Source organism: Corylus avellana, chromosome 10 (genome assembly GCF_965113065.1).
Source record: "Corylus avellana chromosome 10, dhCorAvel1.hap1.2, whole genome shotgun sequence".
Taxonomy (NCBI): domain Eukaryota; kingdom Viridiplantae; phylum Streptophyta; class Magnoliopsida; order Fagales; family Betulaceae; genus Corylus; species Corylus avellana.
The window spans coordinates 15,848,376-15,868,863 of record NC_142499.1 but is presented as its reverse complement, the minus strand read 5'-3'; the positions used below and the strand labels follow the sequence as shown (position 1 = coordinate 15,868,863).

At 38.3% G+C, this 20,488-nt stretch overlaps 3 protein-coding genes and 1 non-coding gene across 4 annotated transcripts; all 4 read left to right on the top strand.

The window, feature by feature from the left end:
* Positions 1–9,282: 9,282 nt before the first annotated feature.
* LOC148583401 (uncharacterized) lies at positions 9,283–14,986 on the top strand (the record flags this gene model as incomplete). The annotated part of the gene is made up of 4 exons (XM_088511402.1): positions 9,283–9,648; positions 14,422–14,451; positions 14,531–14,632; positions 14,729–14,986. Coding segments are annotated over exons 1-4 (756 nt in total), but the record flags the coding sequence as incomplete, so codon positions are not given.
* LOC148583403 (uncharacterized) lies at positions 12,119–12,718 on the top strand. Its single transcript, XM_088510925.1, has one exon. It carries the CDS (start codon positions 12,137–12,139, stop codon positions 12,716–12,718), a length of 582 nt encoding a protein of 193 aa, XP_088367051.1. The 5' UTR covers positions 12,119–12,136.
* On the top strand, positions 13,476–14,288 carry LOC148583402 (uncharacterized). Its single transcript, XM_088511012.1, has 3 exons — positions 13,476–13,488; positions 13,590–13,840; positions 13,953–14,288. Exons 2-3 carry the CDS (start codon positions 13,682–13,684, stop codon positions 14,286–14,288), a joined length of 495 nt encoding a protein of 164 aa, XP_088367138.1. The 5' UTR covers positions 13,476–13,488; positions 13,590–13,681.
* Positions 14,987–16,926: 1,940 nt separating the features above from the next.
* Positions 16,927–17,035, top strand: LOC148583400 (small nucleolar RNA SNORD90). The gene has a single exon (XR_015909405.1). It is a non-coding gene; the product is annotated as a small nucleolar RNA SNORD90 (small nucleolar RNA).
* Positions 17,036–20,488: the final 3,453 nt, after the last annotated feature.

Genomic DNA, 20,488 nt, shown 5'->3' with positions numbered 1-20,488 from the left:
CCCTCTCCGAAGTTGTGAATACACGATCACCGACAACCCGTACACGTGAAACATCGGCATAAATCACAGAAACACATTCCTCGGCTAGCCGTGTCAGTCCTGATCTGCTGTCACCATCAATGACGTCGCAATGAAGTTCTTATGCGTTAGAATCACTCCCTTGCTCGTCCCGGTCGTGCCTGATGAGTACAGAAGGGCAGCTATGTCGCTCTGTCTGACATTCTTAGCCAATAAATCAAAAACCCGATTTGATTTTATCAATTCAGAGTAGTACCAAATTTTCGAATTTGACTTTATCTTCATAGAGTTTGAGGAACTTAACATTATGGAAGGCAAATTAAATTCTTCGATTTTGTGCCAGAGCTCAGGAACGGTAGTGATGACGAGTTTTGGGTTACAGTCCGAGACTTGCTTGGAGAGTTTGGAAATGGTGTAAGAAGGATTACAGGTTGAAACGACGGCACCGAGGGCGACGACGGAGAGGAAGCATACCGGGAAGTGGATTGAGTTGGGGCGACGATGAGTACGACATCGTGTTTGTCGATGCTGAGTTGAAGCAAAGCTTGCGCGAGCTTGGAGACATGGAGTTTGAGCTGGTGGAAGGTGAGCGATTCGCCGGTGTCGAAGTCAATGAGAGCGACGGTGTGTGGGAAAGAGGAGGTACTTTGGAAGAGGAAGGAGGTGAGGGAGAGGTTGGTGTTGGCGGGGAGGTGGACGGGCGGTCGTGGAGATGAGTAGGTTTGAGTCTTGGGATTGAAGGATTTTGCCATGAATGGGGTGTTTGGGGAGTGGGAAAATGTAGTCAGAGATTGGAGTCAATAACGAGGAAAGTGTGTGCAGGAGGATATTTCTGTTCCACATGTGAAGGCCATCATTATTGTACATCACTTCATCTTATCTCTAGCCACAATTGGGACCTCACCAGCTTTTAGTGTCGGGGAAATATACAAATCGAAATGAACATAAAACTTTGATGCAGTGTTAATTTCAAAGATAAAGGCAATAGATGGACCCTTGTATGACCCACGTGTCTATTTTTAAGCTTCTAACATACTGGTCCTCAAGAGGTAACTCAATCTTCTCGGATCACGCCTAATAATGCAGAGGTCACTAGTTCAAATCTCTCTCCTTCCTCTTGTGCGAACATGTCAAAAAAAAAAAATACCAAACAATGGAATCCCAACATTGGAAAGGTGATATACATATTCTACTATCCAAGCTTAAGTTTTTGGGATAAGTGGTAATTTAACATGGTATCAGAGCAAGTGGTTATGAGTTTAACCCCTGACTCTGTCATTCACCCTATTTCAATTAAATATTCTACGTGTTGAACTTCACCTATTAAAAGAGAGCTTTAAAGTATTGCTTAAATGATTAAATTTATCCTTTCTTATATGCTTAAGCTTTTAAGATAAGTTATGATTTAACATAGCATCAGATTCTGATTCTAAGTTTGAACTTTAACTCCGTTAATTCACCCCTCATTTTAAATAAATATTCCACGTGTTGAGCCTCACCTATTAAAATAAAGTTTGAGCCCACATATATAATTGTATTTATCTCTCCATATAAATTTAAACTTTTAAAATAATGGAAAAATTAAACTTTACCTCCCCCCCCCCCCCCTAAAAAGTTTGGGCCTATTTTCAATTCGACTTCTAATGTCTCAATTTTTGCAATTCACCCCTCAAACTTGCCAAAGTTTTGCAATTCGGTCATTACATTAGTCAAAGCCACTTTGACTGACGGAACAGTGATCACATGCGATGCACGTGATCACTTCTAACATGTTCCTACCTAAAATGCCTCCCATCGGCTCCTGGGGAAGGGCTGGGTTAAAGGGAAGTGCGTAGGGAAGGACTCCTCTAGTACCGTGACGGTCGGAGTTAACGTACCAGAAGGTGCCCTTTTTGCTGTGAAGTCCGTGGATTAGAACTCGGGTCTGCCTAGTCACGTGGAGGAGTTGGAGAACGAGATTCGGATCCTCTGCTCGCTCTTCTCGCCTTACGTGGTGGGCTTTCTCAGGGACGACATGACGTACGAGGCATTGTCCACTGCGACGTCAAGGGAAGGAACATTCTAGTGGGGCCGAGTTTGAACTCGGCGAAACTCGCCGATTTCGGATCGGCGATTGAGAGCTCTAGGGAAACGCGTGGTGTTCCAATTATGCCACACAAGATTCCTTTGTGGATGGCACCAAAGGTAATTAGGCAGGAATCTCAAGGGCCAGAGTCTGACGTGTGGTCATTAGCCTCCACGGTCATCGAGATGGTCACAAGAAAGCCGGCCTAGGAAGGCCACGAAGCCGATACTAGATTTTCTTGAGAAGTGCCTTAGGAGGGCATTTTGGGTAGAAACAGGCTAGAAGTGATCACGTGTGACGCACGTGATCACTGTTCTGTCAGTCAAAGTGGCTTTGACTGACGGAATGGCCGAATTGCAAAACTTTGGCAAGTTTGAAGGGGTGAATTGCAAAAATTGAAACATTAAAGATCAAATTGAAAATGTTGATAAGTGCTAAATATTGCATATTTGGACCCCTTTATTTACATTAGTTAATCCTTTAGCTGTGTCGTTATTTAATATTTTGTGTTAGTTTTGTGTTTTTAGTATTTTGTAGGTCATTGAAGAAAAACTGCAGCTTTAAAGGGAAAAATGCAAAGTTTGGAAGAAATAATACTTTGAGAAGACCTAGATTGTGTTGTTAAGTCTAACCAAATCCAAGAAAAAGTTAAATCAGATTAAAGTTCAGATTGGATAAGATTTCGGATCGGATTCAAATTCAGATTCTGCGCACATCTTAGTATTTTGATCATAACTCTCCGTTCAAATATCGGATTGAAGTGATTCAAACGGCATTCGAAAGCTAGCTCAAAATACTACAATTTGTTGTGAAATATAATTTTCGTAATTCTGACAGTTTCTATGCCAAAATCGACCCGCAATTAAATGACACAAATCTGGACGAATCCTATTCCGATTTCAGACTTCTATTTTAACTGAGAGACAGACCTCCGAATTATCTAGGTTTACTTGGGCTTCTAAGACTTTCCTAAGCCTATAAATAAACTTCTTTGCATTCAAGAAAAGTGACACAATCCTAGAGAGCAAAATTCTACAGTTTTTCTCTTTTTAGTTTAGGTTTTCTTTAGTTTAGGTTTTATTTTTATGTGGAGCTAAATTCCCAACTAAGGTTGGGGATGAAGCCTCACCGATGAAGAACAACATCACTTTTATGTAAGTTTTTATTATTCTGATTTTATTGAGTTTTTTATTTCAATTGTTTTACTTTTAATCAATTGTATGGATTGATTCTTGGATATCTCTTGTGATTCAAGGATACATGTGATGATTTGAGATAATTTTATATGATTGATTGCTTGGCTTTTAACTCATAAAAATTGGATATCCCTTGTGATTTGTTCTACGGATACATCTGGTGTTTCAATTGAATTTGGATTCCTTTTGTGATTTGGTCAATGAATGAATACATGGGATGGTTTTAATTAATTCTTTGAAGCATAGTAAAACATATATATGATTTAATTTGTGAGAACTTCAGATTAATATTGATGAACATAAAGTATGTTGTTATGATTTGGTGAGTGTGAATTCCCAAACCTTAGTACCTTTATCATTAAATTTACTTATTTTATTTAGTTTATATTTATCCTTTAATTTTCAAAACTCAAAAATCAAAACCCTTTTGGAACTAGATTAGGATTTAATTAGTTTAGATATAAATTGCTCTTTCAAAAATACAATTCTTTGTGGGATCGACCTCGCACTTGCAATCCATTATATTATAATCGATTCGTGCACTTGCGAGTTAAATAAATTTGCACATCAAATGTCTCAAACTTTAGGGGGGTAAAGTGTAATTTTTCCTAAAATAATTGGCAATTTAAGAAAGATTTAGGCAAGTCAACTAAGTAGTACCACTGAAGTAGCAGTAGCAAAGTGTAATGGATCATGGTAGTAAAAGTTAGATATTGAAGTGCTACAACAATACTCCAATAAATGGTGGGGTCCGAGTAGAGTGATAAAGGGTGGGATTTTGGACGTGTGATTATAGCCTTTATCATAGCAAACATTAGGGTTGTAATCGAGCCGAGTTCGAGCGAGTTGGGAGTGTTCAGGATCGGCTCGTAGATACTGTGCAAAAAGAGCTCGAGCTCGTGACGAGCCCTAAATGGTGGGCTCAGCTCGGCTCACTAACATTAATATCGTGTGTGAGCTCGAGCTCGAGCTCGTCCACAACCCGAGCCGAGTGTCTTATCGGGCACTCGGCTTGCTCGGCTGGTTTATAAGAGACTCCAAAGGGTGACTTTAAATCCTGAAATGAGGGATAGGGAGGCTGGAGGTGTTTAGGATGGACGCTGCCGGTGGAAAACGTAAACCCACCTGAACAGAAAAAAACCGTACCTTGAAATAGCACGGCCGGACCTGGTCTGCCCCATCGGAACAGAACTGCACCGTCGAGACCCAAACTCCAGGAACAAAACCTGATCTGCTCCACCGAAATCAAAACAGCAAACACTGGACCCGATCTTCTCCACCGAATCTAAGCAACACGCCGGACCTGATCTGCTCCACCGAAACTAAGCAGCACGCCGGACCTGATAAGCACCACCGGAAAATAGCTACACCTCCTCCAAACTGACCAGCAGCAGGAGACTTGAATCTCCAACCTCTTACAGACTCTCCAGAGGAAACCTAGAGAGAAACGGTGCAAGGAGAGAATAGGTCGAATGATGTTTTCCTAAGTTAGGTTTAGTTTAGCTACTAAACCTATATATATATATATATATATATATATTCCCAAAAAATAGTAAATTAAAAAAAAATACTAATAATAAAATAAAACGCATGTCTCACCGTGTAGTGTATTTGGGGAAAAGAAAAAAAAAGTGATGTTCCCAAAAAAAAATCACGCATGAACAATAAAAATGGCCAGTTGTTTCCAACTTGATAATCCAACGGTCCAAATTAGATTTCAAACTTAGAAATGAAATTTTTTTTTAAAAAAAATTGCTATTGAATTTTTAATAATATTGATTCAATTCAACTTGTTTTTGTTACCCAACTAAGTAGTAATGAATAATTATTTCATAGTTACCGAAACCACTACACCCCCTTGATAATTATTTCATTATTATTTCATACTATGAAATAATTATTTCATAGTAATAAGTAATAACTATGAACTAAGTAATTATTTCATAGTTACCGAAACCACCATTGGAGGTGGTTTCGGCCATACCCTTGGCACCAAGGGGGTGGCCGAAACAACCGCCAGTACAAGGGCCCCTTAGAGCCAAGGGGGTGGCCGAAACCACCCCCAAACCACCATTGGGGGTGGTTTCGACCACCCCCTTAGCTCTATGGGGGTGGCCGAGCCACCCCCAGTACCACTGGGGGTGGATCGGCCACCCCCCCCCCCCCCCCATTTTTATTTTTATTATATATATATATATATATATATTAAATTTTTTAATTTAAAAAAAATTAAAAAAATTTAATTTTTTAAAAAATTAAAAAAATTTAATTAGGTGCCACATCATCACTGATAACGTGGCCACATATGCCAAATGTCAGCTTCTAATTGGTCCATGTGGAGTTCTGTTAGGTCACCTAACAGTCAATGGACGGAAGAATGAATTTGGTCTTTTATCAAAATCAAAAGGACCTCCTGTGATAAAAAGTAAACCCTAAGGAGAAAAAAAAAATTAAGTGAAACCCCAGGGGGGTATTTAGTATTAACCCCTATTATATATTCACATATATAATACTCATACAAATATTAAGTAACATGTAATTTTTTTGTATGTCAAAATAACCTATCGTTAATTATACTAAGTTAGTAATTTAATATATATTAACTTAGTTAATATGTTAGTTTATTAACTAATTAGTTACTAGTTAGTATGTTAATACTAATATATGGATCCATCTTACATGCTGTTATTTTAATAACAGCATGTATGCTGTAGTTTAATCAACGGTCAAGATTGAATCTTAAAGTTAACTTACTTTTAGAGGCTTTTAATAAGAGAGGGAAAATAACACTACAAAAAAAAGGGGAGTTTCTGACGTGGTAAACAGTGTCTTTTTTTTGCCACGTCAGTAATTACTGACGTGCTAATTAAACACGTCAGCAAAATTATTTTCTGACGTGTCAAAGTTAACACGTCAGGATTTACTGACGTGTTAATTCTTGACGCGTCAGTAAAAAATTAACCAAATTTAATTTTGACGCAAATTTTTTAATTAGAAATAAAAATTATTAATTTCTGACGTGCCAACATTCGGCACGTCAGAAATTGCTGACGTGTCAAAATGACACGTCAGAAATTTCTGACGTGTCGTTTTGGCACGTCAGAAATTTCTGACGTGCCAAAACGACACGTCAGTAATTTCTGACGTGTCGTTTTGACACGTCAGAAATTTCTGACGCGTCGTTTTGACACGTCAGCAATTTCTGACGTGTCCAAAACGACACGTCAGCAATTTCTGACGTGTCAAAACGACACGTCAGAAATTTTTATTTCTATAATTATTATTATGTTTATTATTATTATTATTATTTTTGTTTTCTTTTGGTTTTTTGTTTTTGTTTATACAACTTATTTAATATTTATATACTTCAATATGCCTAATGCATGTTAATTACTTAATTTTATTATTTTAAGGAGATTCCAAAATATATAGTGATATAAAAATCGATCTAACGGTCATTTTTTTTTGCCATGTCAAATAAATTTAAACCAATCAGAACTAAACTTTTCTTCAATGTGTCGACCCAGCATTCCTTCTTTTTGGATAAACCTTCATCTAAGCACAACCAAAAATTAGCTTATCCAACGTTACATCATCCTCAATCATGAAAGCCAAGTTGTCAAGTTGGCCTAGTAATTTGTGTCATCACTCTTATGATCAGCATAATACAATTTTGGGGAATTTGTTATGATTTCAAGTGTTTTAGATGACTTAAATACAATTTTAATTACGTGTCCATAAATTTTTGGACAATTTACTTTTACAAGTGGTTTTTTTTTTTTTTTTTTTAAATGGCTATCATCTAATCATGGGTAATTGGCCGGGTATTGTGTCTAAGTTAAAGCATGAATGTCGATAGAGGTAGGCATTGAAATAGGCTGCTGGCCCAAAATTATTAATTGAGGCTTTATGGACTTCATTTAACTATAATCTCCACACGATATTACAATTAATGTGTCAATTAATTAGTGCAAAGATGTAATTTGGAACTCCCCCCTCAAATTTAATTAATTAATTATTTTTAAAAAAAAGATATTAATGTATCGGCATATAAAACACATGATAGTAATTGATAAGTTTAACGTGATGGCTATTAAGTTTTAGACAACCAAAAAAAAAAAAAAAAAAAAAAAAAAGAAGGAAAAATTAACTTTGATAATTACACAACTCCAAATACCACGAAGTAAATATTTAATAATGGTCCAATTAAACACATATACTAAAATAGTATTTAATGCTTTTTTAAATTAAAACCTAAATTATGTGAATTGAAGCAAAAAGAAAATAAAATAAAAATATAATACAAATATTTAACTTATATATATATATATACATAATTACTGACGTGCCATCTTGGCACGTCAGGCGTTCCTGACGTGCTAAGATGGCTCGTCAGGCGTGGCCTTGGGAAGGCCAGCGCCTGCTGGCCGTCCCATCGGCCACGCCTTGCAGGCGTACGCTGGCGTTTAAATTTGGGATTTCTCCCATTTTTTTTTTTTTTTCCCTCCAGCTACCTCCTCCCGCCGGCCTGCCTTCTTCTTCCCTCCCATTCTTTTTTTTCTTCTCTCCTCCGGCGCCCACAGCTCCCTCTAGCTCCCGCGCTCTCTCTCTCTCTCAGAGCTCTCCCGCGCTCTCTCTCTCTCATCAGCTCCCTCTCCCGCGCTCTCTCTCTCTCTCTCTCGCTCTATCTCTCTCCAGCTCACGTGACGCGCGTGCTCCGGCCATCTCCATCACTTCGCCGGCTGAAACTTTTCCGTCGTCGATCAACTACCTCCAGCTCGATCTCCTGCAGGTATATATATATATATATATATATATATATATATATATATATTTATTTATATATAGTTTTATTTTATATATACTGTTTTATTATATATATATATATATATATATATATATATATATATATATATATATATATATATATATTTTGTCTTGTTTAATCAAATTTATGTTTTATTTTGTCATGAATCCGTATGATGTTTGGTTAATATATATATTGGATTGATCGAGCATTTGTGAGTAGGTATTAATTGATGGAGGTGTTTGTTATTTTTTTTTTTTGCTTGAAATGTTATTTACTTATTGTACGTTCGCTGTATATGCACATGCATGCATGCAAGATGATGTTTCTGATGATAGCTAGGTTTTTGTTTCATAATATAATAGTTTTTAAAATGTCGCCGGATTGTTGTTTTATTTTTTTTATTTTTTGTTTGTTTAGCTGAAAAATGTTGGCTTATTAATTAGTAAATAATTTATACAACATTATTTAATTTCAATTTTAATCATTTGACCTTCTAATTAAGTACGTGTAGTACGTAGTGATAATTATAGAGATTTAATTCCATACTTTGTTTAATTAATACTTAAATTGAATGAGTCTTAATATTGAGACGTACATTAAATCTCTTATTAATTTGTAAGTTATACATGAGTACTAATTAAATAGAGACAGTACTCCAAATGAATACACACTTTAATTGGTACTATCCCCTTATTTTTTCTAACAAATTCATATCCATGAATATTGGAACTTCATATTAATTAAATAACTAACCTAGTTATTTAATTATTTTAGGGTCCCCATATATATATATATATATATATATATATATATATATGCATGAATATTATTATATTTGCACATAAAAAATTTAAACCTATATGATAATGTATATATAGGTTTATATTTTTAACGTGGTTGAAATATTTAGGTTTATATATATGCATGTGCTTGAAATGAGGTATATATTTTTTAAGTCTTTTATATTATTGATTCGTAATTTATGTACGTAGCGAAAAATGGACAAGAGTTGGATGACAAAGTCTAGGGGTACGAGGGAATACAGAGACGGGTGTAGACTGTTCGTGGAGTTTGCAGTTAGTAACTGTAAAACCCCTGATGGAAAAATCAATTGCCCTTGCAAGATTTGTCGAAATAACCGGCGCCACCCGCCGGATTTCGTATTCGACCACTTGACAGGGGGAAAAGGAATGATGCCGGAATATACATTATGGTACTATCATGGTGAGAAGCATGTACAGGGTCCTGATAGACCGTCTGGTTCGAATCGCCCGGCTTCAGATGCGGGTGCAACTGCAAATCAGGGTGGAGACATGCACGCAATGTTGCGTGACTTATTCGGCATGCACGAAGTGGTCAGGGAAGACAATTGTGAGCCTCAAGTCGTAGTGCAAGGGGGTGAAGACATTGTAAACGAAGAAGCCGCTGAAGGTGACGCAGTAAAGTATTATATGCTTATGAAAAAGGCGGAGAAACCACTTCATAACGGAACAAAACATAGCAAACTAAGTGCGACTGTACACTTGTACAACCTGAAGTGCGTTGGTGGACTAAGTAACGCAAGCTTCTCGGCCTTCCTAGAGTTCATCAACCAGTTGCTGCCTGAGAGTGATGAAAAGCTGCCTGGTAATACATATGAGGCGAAAAAGTTTTTACGAGATATGGGACTTGGGTATGAGAAGATACCGGCCTGTCGTAATGACTGTATGTTATTCTGGAAGGGCACAAAGGAGTTGGATTCATGTACCGTATGTGGAAAATCTAAATGGATGGATGCAATCAATTTAGATGAGGATGGTCAACCTATATCGTCGGGCAAGAAACGTCCGGTAAAGGTGTTGCGGTGGTTTCCACTTGTACCACGACTACAGAGGTTGTTTATGTCAGAGCATACTGCACGCTTTATGAGGTGGCATGCAGAAGGCCGCACAAAGGACGGCGTATTGAGGCATCCGGCTGATGGCGAAGCATGGAAGTCATTCGACAATTTACATCCGGAGTTTTCAGCGGACAGCAGGAATGTAAGGCTCGGACTAACCTCGGATGGATTTAATCCATTTGGAAACATGAGCACATCTCACAGCACTTGGCCTGTACTGCTTATGCCCTATAACTTGCCTCCTTCGATGTGCATGAAGCAGACATCTTTTATACTATCATTGATTATTCCAGGCCCAAGTTCACCTGGAATGGATATAGATGTCTACCTTCAACCCTTAATTGAGGAGTTACAAGAACTATGGAATGTAGGGGTGCCCACATACGACGTCTCAAAGAAAAAAAATTTTGTCCTACGAGCGCAGTTGATGTGGACAATTAATGACTTTCCAGCATATGCAGATTTGTCTGGATGGTCTACCAGGGGTGAGAAGGTATGTCCGTGCTGTATGAACTCGACATGGTCGAAGTGGTTAAAACATGGTCATAAATGGTGTTATATGGGGCACAGACGATACTTGCCCATGGATCATCCATGGAGGAGGAACAAAAGAACATTTGACGGCAACGTCGAATTAGAATGTGCCCCTGATGTCCCAAGTGGAAACGAAATCATGAACCAATTAGAAGGGATGGTGTTTGGGGATGAGAACGCTGGTCAGGCAAGGGAGGCTGCGAAAGAAAAAGGAAAGAAGCAGAAGACGAATACTTCTAATGTAGTATTCAAGAAGAAAAGTATTTTCTTTAGGTTGCCGTATTGGAAAGATAATTTATTACGCCACAACCTTGATGTTATGCACATAGAGAAAAACGTGATGGACAACATACTTGGTACAATACTGGACATTCCAGGGAAAACGAAGGACAACTTCGCCGCCCGCTTAGATTTGCAAGAAATGGGTTTGAGACGTACACTTCATCCCTACACTGGCGAGAATGGTAAGACATATATGCGGCAAGCTACCCACACGATGTCCAAGGATGATAAGACACATTTTTTGAAAGTGTTACGAAATGTAAGGGTGCCCGATGGATATGCCTCGAACATTTCCCGTTGTATACGACTTAAGGACTGTACGATATCGGGGTTAAAGAGTCATGACAGTCACGTATTGATGCAGCAGCTTCTACCTATTGCATTGCGTGGATCACTTCCAAGCAACGTGGTTAGACCACTTGTTGAGATGTCTGCATTCTTCAGGGAACTATGTTCAACAACATTGACACAAGAGGATATTGACCGACTACAGTGTGCCGTCTATATCACGTTGTGCAAGTTGGAACAGGTTTTTCCCCCCAGCTTTTTCACAAGCATGGTTCATGTGGTCGTGCATCTTATCGGTGAATGCCGACTCGGTGGACCAGTACAGTATAGGTGGATGTATCCGGCAGAGAGGTAAACTTTGTTTACGAATATTTCATATTTTATGGTTTAACTATAATACAAGACAAGTATTAACTGCACTGATTGATTGTATATTCGTTCATATTTAGGAGCCTTGGAGTTTTCAAATCTAATGTGCGTAACAAAGCGGCCCCTGAAGGCTGCATTGCGGAGGGTTACATAGCTACTGAGTTGGTGACGTTCTGTTCGAGATATTTAGATAATACACCAACATTTCACAATAAGATACAAAGAAATCCGGATGGTTCAAAGGGACATGGAACACGAGTCCGGCTCGACCGAATCACAATGACACAGATACACCGGTATATTATGTTCAATTCGGACGACTTCCTTCAATTGCGAACGTAAGTCGATGTCATTCTACGCCATATTGTATATTCAATGAACTTGTAACATTTCCCGTATCGAATTATAATTAACTTCATCATCGAATTGTAGAATGCACATGGATACGCTTAGGGGGCGAACAACAGAGGATCAGTTGGAAACCCAACATTATGAGCTGTTCTGCGACTGGTACCGTGACTACGTAAGAATGACGTGATGTTAACAAAATCACTTGTCGGATTATATTTGCATGCATAATGTTTTCCAAATGAACTGGAACACTCTTTAACCAAGTGTTAACATTGTATTGTAAATATTCACAGGTCGATCGATTGGATGATCGATGTAGGAAGGAACTTGGTGAGAAATTGATAATGCATTGTAGAGGGCCGCGGGAGTCAGCAGTCAGATACAATAGATATGTGGTTAACGGCAAGTTGTTTCGTACAATTGCATCTGATGCCGGAAAGAGGACTCAGAACAGCGGGGTGTGTGTGCCGACTGTTGATGGCGAAACGTACTACGGGAAGTTGACGGAAGTACTTGAGATTGAGTACTACGACAGAACTACGTACGTTATGTTCAGGTGTGATTGGGCGGACACCACGAGGGACAAGGGGTACAAGGTGGATGAGTATGGCATGATACTTGTGAACTTCAAAAACCTTGTTCACACCGGAGAATTGATTACTGATGAGCCATATGTGCTAACTTCACAAGTTGATCAGGTGTTTTACGTAGAAGATGGCAGATACCCGGATTGGGTTTGCGCAGTAAGGACCAAACCAAGAAATATATACGACGTTGGTCAGAGTGAAGGGCATCAGGATTCAGGTGCCAATTATCACGAGTGTGAGCCGCTCATATTGACCAGAAATTGTGATCAGGATCTGCAGGATCATATCCAATACGTCAGACCCGACTTAGATCCAATTGAAGCGTATGTGATTGAATAAAAGCTATATATATATATATATATATATATGTTTAGATTGGTAGTTGTTCACTATATGCCCATCAACGCATTTAATAGAGTTGTTTAATTGGGAAAAAACGTCAGTATATCTTATTTCATACGTGTGAGTCATGCATACATAACGTAGTGAATATTTCATACATTGTATACGTGATTAATTGAATTTGTGGTATTTTTTGCAGGTTACTATGAGCCATAGGGGGAAGAGAAGAGCACGCAGGGGCTCGTCTCTCAAGCGACAGCCTATGTCGCTTGGGTCTCCGTCAGTCCACCTTGATGATAGCGAGCAACAAGACGTTGCTCAGCTTTTGGGTATTCAGGACGGGTATCGACCGGTACTTCCAGGCGATATGGAAGGGGAGATCCCTCTCCATAATCCATACGGTCGGGCAGGCATGGCCCAGACGGGGTATCTGCCAGAGAGCCAGCTTGGACAGCGTATGCAGGGACATGTAGAGCACCTTGATGATAGCCAGCATAGCGCAGGTATGACCGAATTTTTTTTTGGAAAGATTGCAAGTTTTTTGGAAATTTCTAAATGTATTGGTGCGATATCAATTATATTATTTAACTACAACTACAATTTCATATAATTCTAAATATTCTAAAAAACATATATAGCAGGTCCCGACGACAGTGACACATCGGCCGAGGAGGACTGTATTGGTGCGACACAGGACACGGCTGACCCGCAGCCAACCGACCCTGCTCCCGGGGACCACTTACTCCCTCGGCAGGTCCGCACCATAAGTAAGTGGATATGTTCGAATGTTGTGTATATATGTCTTAATTTAGTTGTAATTAGTATTGAATTCGACATAACTTACATCGGTAATTTTTTAATTTATTAGGTACCGATTCAGAGGGAAACGAAGTTATTGAGGTGTTTACCATCCGTGACTCGCACAGGTTGCCGGGAGTCCCTGCCGGCAAGCGGATCATTATGGAGTACAATGCTGCATGCCAGCCCGTCGGCGTTAGTTCCATGAGGTTTAAACGGATGGCTGGAGATATCGTAAGGAGCTCCAATTATGTCCGAATACCGGACGATTGGTTAAAGGTACCGCAGCGTACCAAAGAGGATATTTGGGACGCCTTGATGGTATGTGTTGCATATATGTTAAAACACTCATAATGTATATATGTATATATACGCTCTAAGTTGCACACATATATTTTAGTTTTTGTAATTTAATAATTTTGAACATGTGCAGGCATACTTTTTCGTCCCGCCCGAATTCAATTTGAAAGCCATAAAGAATGAAGCATTCAAGGATATGGGATCAAAGCTGCGGACTTGGAGGTACGAGCTTAAAAGACGCTGTGCAATTACGGAGGAAGATACTCCGGATACTATACGGGCAAGAGTGGGGGACAAAACACTTGACGAGTACAATGCCGAAGACGTGGAGATCTTATTGGAGAGATGGTGTACTCGTCAGAATAAGGGAGGTCATGAGTTAAATTCTTCATTTTGTGTAGTGTCATTATATGGTTTTATTAACATGTACGAGTGTCATGTAAAACGAAATTGCCTCTTTATTGTGTAGTGTTGCATATAAAGAGTACTAAAACCAAATTTCCTTACATTATTAACATATCAATATGGTAACTGTGTAGGACTATGCGAACAAAATGAAGAGCTTGCGAGCATTAAATAAAGAGCCCCATTGCACCGGATCGAAGAGCTATGCCAGAGCGACAGATGAGGAGGTAAGTGTGTAATTTAACATGTAAACAACAAATCATTTGATATATTTAAAAATATTTGTATGTCCTATTTTTTCGGCAGGCCATACGTCTGGGCAAGTATCCTACTCGTGCAGAGAGTTACATCAGCACGCACACGAAGGCGGACAAAAGCTATCCGAATGAGATAGTGGAAGAAAGATGTGTATGCTACAATTTAATTCTTTGTTTATATACTTTAAAATTATCTGCAATTAACAGTTGTATGACCCACTGACCCAATAATGAATGTAACATACAGAAAAGGATGAAGGAGCTGATACCCACCGACCCTGCAGCGTCGTCTAGCATCACAGAGGGAACGGTCAAGTGGGCGCCAAACGACGCGTATGCACAGGCCCATGGAAATAAGCCTGAATACGCCGGTAGGGTTCGGCAGCTTGGATCGGGTATTTTGCCCGTGCGGGGCTCCATACGTTCATACTATACACCTTCACAAGCAAGGTCAGAAAACACCAGCCAGTACTCCATGATATCACAAGAAACACTTGACAGAGCTCTTGAGGCGGAGAGGGCGAAGCACAAGGAAGAGATAGATGCATTGGTGGCCGAGAACAATGCACGTCAGGCAGCGTTTGACGCCCGATTGCGCCAGATTGAGGCAATGATGCGGTTCAGCTCTGCACCAGATGGAGCTTCCCCACATATTGCGGTGGTGCCATCGTCGATCGACGGCGAAGCAGGTACTGACATTTTTTAATGGTCAAATGTGTTTTTAGACCTTTACCTATATATATGTGAACTTCTATAACCTATATATATGTTAACGTATAACTTATGACCTTTTCAGTTATAACTTATGACCTTATAACTTATAACTTATAACTTATAACTTATAACTTATAACTTATGACCTATATATATGGAATTGTGTTATCTTATGACCTTTTCAGTTTTATGGAGGGGCCTACTGTTTCCTAGATTAGAGTAGCGGGGCCGAGGATCCCTCCCTCATGTATTATTTTTGAAGAAGAAATCCCTCATGTGTATTAAATCAGAAAGCATTGTTACCCATATACTAATTCTTGCGTGACTTGTCACATACAGCATTCCAATTGGGCTGCCTTAGGAGATAGAAAATAGTGGCCACCTTTTCTTGAATTAACTTGCTTGCTTCTATTTTTAATGGTCAAATGTGTTTCTAGAACTTTAGCTATATCATGTGAACTTCTAAAACCTATATATATGTCAACTTATAAATTTAGAGTATGGATATATATGTTGTAGTCATTCTCTTAATTAATTAATGTTGTGTAATTCCTGTTGAATTTGGTTTATATATCATTGTTGGTTTGGTGGTGGATGTGGGTACGTACGAGCGTTGCTTTTGAACTGTTTTATTGGTATTATGAGATCAATATACAACTATAGTCCTTGTAGAATATTAACAATCTAGTGTATGTGATTGTTTGAGAGTATGAAACGATCAAGTATTAACTAGATGAATATCATAATTTTTTGGAAATAATATAACATGATTTGAATATATGTAAAGTCCTATGTGTTAATATCCTCAACAAATTAAAATGTTAATAAATATCTCACATAATTGCCATGGCAAAAATGAAGCGCATGAGTCTATAAATTTAACGTCAACATTGATTGCTCTTGAGGCGGAGAATTTTAGTTTTTTTTTTATATGCATTTTTGGCTAATTAACTTCATCATCGTTTTACCTCTTGTTGTTATATCATTTACTGTGTTAGACTCAACAATTGAGTTGGGTGAATATTTGGACATAAATGAATTTGCCCTTACATAGTCAATATTGTTTGGTGATTGTTTGTTTTTATCGTTTGCAGGTGATGGAGAAGATGCTATGAATGTCAATAATCAGCATTGACCGTCTGGTTTGCCATTCATACTTGTATAAAAGTTACTTTGTTGACGTAATTGTATTTATGATATCCCTTTTTATAACAACAGAGATAGTTTTTTGATAATTGTGGTTGGTTATTGACACTGGTATATATATGTTATTTTGTGTGTGTTAAGATTGATGGAAAAATAGTCTGATGTGTTAACTTATTAGGTTATGACTTATGTTATTTGTTATTGATGGAAAAATAACATGACTTATGTTATTTGTATAGATTGACGGAAAAATTGCTAGAATTATTTGCAATGATTGATGGATAAATTGTATATCAGGTTAATTGTAATCCAAAATTCGAGTATAGTCTCAAAAAAACTAAAGAAAAATATATTGGGGGGTGGAAAAGAATTTAAAAAAATTAACCAAATTTTCTGACGTGTCAATTTATGACACGTCAGAAATTTCTGACGTGCCACAAATTAACACGTCAGAAATTTTCTGACGTGTCAATTTGTGGCACGTCAGAAATTTCTGACGTGTCACAAATTGACACGTCAGAAAATTTCTGACGTGTTACAAATTAACACGTCAGAAATTTTCTGACGTGTCAATTTGTGACACGTCAGAAAATTTCTGACGTGCCACAATTTAACACGTCAGAAAATTTTCTGACGTGTCAATTTGTGGCACGTCAGAAATTTCTGACGTGTTGAATTTGACACGTCAGAAATTTCTGACGTGTTATAAATCGACACGTCAGAAATTTCTGACGTGTTATAAATCGACACGTCAGAAATTTTCCATTTCTGACACTTATAATATTCACGCGCGAGACACGTCAGGAACACCACGTCAGGGACGTTTTCTGACGTGTCAGGCAGCCTGACACGTCAGAAAACGTACGTCAGAAAAAAATCATTTTCTTGTAGTGTAAGAGAGATTTTGAGAAATTTAATCTTAACTGTTGATTAAACTACAGCATACATGTAAGCCGAATCCCTAATATATATATAACGAGTCCTGCTATTTGGCTGCCAAGAGTCATACAAGTGTCTGCCAAAGTCTGACGTGGCTTTATTAAAAGAAAAAAAAAATCGTAGAAATCTCTCTCTCTCTTCCCCCATTTTGTATTTTTTTTGTTAGTTAAATTATTTTTATGAATTAATATTTAGTTTCTAATGCCTCAAAACTGTTTTTGAATTCAAAATTAAAACCTAGGGGTGGAAGTTAACCCTTTAGGGATGGTATCACCCAAAAGGGATTCAATCATCCTAAATTTGATACTAATGTTTCAAATTTGGTGCTAATATCTCAAATTTGAATTCCCCTCTAATGTTTATCTTCTTTAATTTAAAAAAAAAAAAAAAAATTGTAAATGTCTGATGCTTGGCTGCCATTACTCTACTCATATATAACACACATGTATAATAAAATAAGTAATATACATAGAAGTATTTAGTAACATGTACTTAATTATATTGACTTGATATATATTATCTAACTACATAATGTGTTCATTTATGAACTAACTAGATAGCATGTCAACTAATACATACACATAAATATTAAATAATTCATAGTACATATATTATTTAATTACTAACATTCATATATATATATGAACAAGCTAACGAGTCTTGCTAACGAGTCGGTTCGAGTCTCAAACGAGTCGAGCTCAGGAGTCCCCGTCGAGTTTGATCGAGCGAGCCGGGTATGTATCACTAACTAATCGAGCGGGTTTTAATAGTAACGAGTGAGCTTGTACAGTTTCGAGCTGGAGTTCGAGTCGAGCTTAACCGAGCAGGTATCGAGTGAGCTGTCGACTTGTATTAGCTCGCTTAATCACTCTTTGCTAGCCATCAGCTCGTATCTTGGTTAGGACTTAGGAGATTTTGAATTTATTTGGATGTTATTATCACTATCATTGGGTAAAAGTAGGAGTTCGTGTCTTTGTAATTCTTATATTTATGAGGGATTAGTGATTAATAAAAAGTAGGCAGTAAATTAATCTCAAACTTCATGTTTGTAGAAGGTTTAGGTTCCATTCAACGAATCTAAATAATCTAGATTCCTTAAAAAACTAAAATATATTTCGTCTCATGTTTGTGAAATCATTCACGTAACATAATACAAAGTAACCTCTAGCTGTGATGCATGTCGAATTTGACTTAGGTGAGTTTTTTCATCCGGTTAGATTTAATTTTAAGTCTTTTTATGAGAAACTAAAAAAATTAAATTTAGACGTTTAAAAAATTACATATATATTATAATTTTTTTTAATAGCACTTAAGCCAAATCCATGCACGTCAATAGAGGTGTAAACGAGCCGAGCTTGGGTGAGTTTTGTTTGTCCTCGTTTAAATTTTATTCGAACTCGAGCTGAGCTCAAGGACGAGTTGAAAAGGTGCGCTCGAGCTTGGCTCGCATATTAAACGAACCAAGCCGAGCCGGCTTGACAATCAATTCAAACATTAAATAATTTTTTTTACATTTTTTTTTTTCACTAAAAAGGCTCAAAAAGCCGGCTTGTGCATGTACAAGTAGTTAGCCAGCTATTGGCTTGCACCAAACCTGCTACTACAGCAAGGGTGCACCAAGCTTGTCTCTCAATTGCTCTATGCACTTCCTTTTTATAGATAGGTAAAGGTGGGATTGAGCTTCGTTTTAGCAATGTGGGACAAAAGTCTGCATTGTGTTTTTTGAAAAGGCTAGACAAATACAAGGGAAAGTGAGACTTTGACCCGTGTTGAACAATTTGACTTTGTGGGAGGTTGGACTTGGATTCTTGGCATGGAGATGAGTGTGTGGGAGGAGGTTGGATCCTTTTGGCATGGAGATACTCATCCAGTATGGGCAGTGGCAGATCTAAAAATTCGTATTAAGAGGGGCGAAACTCAAATAATAATTTTTTTAAAAAAAAATTAGAGGGGCAGAAGAATGAGAAGTAGGGGTTAGGCTCAAGAAAATTAAAAAAATTACCCTTAGAAAAAAAACTTTCAAAAATTTTTGGAGGTGCCCGCCCACCTTCATATCCGCCACTGCAATGTGGGACACTCTTCCATAAATTAGAAAATAACTCATCAGTGGAGCAAAAAAATCACATGAGCAACTATTAGAAACAAAAATAAATAAATAAATAAAAATAAAAGTTGGTAATTACCTTTTACCTCATCAACAACAACGCATTATCAATTTGCCCCCATAAACTGACAACCCTACTGCCCAACCCTATCATACTACTATTTTCTTCCAAAAACCCCCCCTTCCGTAGTCAACCACATTAAATTGGACGGAATATTCTCTTTTAGATGTTAAATTTGTTGTAATATATGTGTTACAAACAATTAATGTTTTATCTTTTCTTTTTTCTTTTTAAGCCTTTAATCTTTGCTTAATATCCAACTAGTGTTCTAAACAAAAAAACCCTAGCCGTCTCTTTTCTCTCTAGCCACCAAATAGAAAAGCGAAACCCTTCAGCCACATAGGGGAGGAGGGTTGGCCGTTTGGCTGCCTCCCTCCTCCCCTCGTCCTCTTCGCTCCGGTGCTAGTTATTTACCTGATGCCCTAGCCCCGATGCCTCCTCTCTTCCCCTTCCTTGCCGCTCTTCTCCCCCTTTGTTTTTCTCTATTTTTACTCCTTCCCTATCTCTTTTCTTCCCCCGCCTTCATTTTCTGCAGCAGGCTCCTTGGCCTTGTTTTGGCTCTTTGTGGATTCGAATTTTGTCTGTGGTCGCCGCCGACCTGTGTCGCCGCTTCGCTGCCCGGTATTAGGGTTTTCTTTCATGCGTCCCCACCGCGTCAAGCTCCCACACCCCTTACGCGGCGGTTTCCGGCCTGCACGGGTCCAACTCCCTTTCGGCTACCGTCTTCCCACTTTGTACTCCTTTTCCTTGTTTTTTTCCTATTTTGGTGGTTCCTTGTTGTTTTTTTCCCTTTTTTTCTTGTTTGTGGTTGTTTTCAGGTCCTGCCTTGCCAGTCTTCTCTGCTCTTGTTCGCCGCCCACCGTCCACTGTTAGGCCTTTCGACGAGTCCCCGCCGCGATGAGCTTCCAATGCCCCTTCGGTTTTCGGTTCCCGGCGTGTGCGTGATCGGAGTGTGCTGTTTCTTTTCTTGTTTTATTTTCCTGTTATGTTGCTTCTTTAACATGTATTTGTGTTTTGGCGTGTGTTTTTTTCTTGTATTGTTT

What these genes read in the sequence shown, in the direction of transcription:
- LOC148583403 (XM_088510925.1), top strand. Translation starts at nt 12,137, where the DNA reads ATGCATTGTAGAGGGCCGCGGGAGTCAGCAGTCAGATACAATAGATAT.
- LOC148583402 (XM_088511012.1), top strand. Translation starts at nt 13,682, where the DNA reads ATGGAGTACAATGCTGCATGCCAGCCCGTCGGCGTTAGTTCCATGAGG. An exon ending in ATATTTGGGACGCCTTGATG is followed by an intron (nt 13,841 to 13,952) that starts GTATGTGTTGCA and finishes GAACATGTGCAG; the next exon opens with GCATACTTTTTCGTCCCGCC.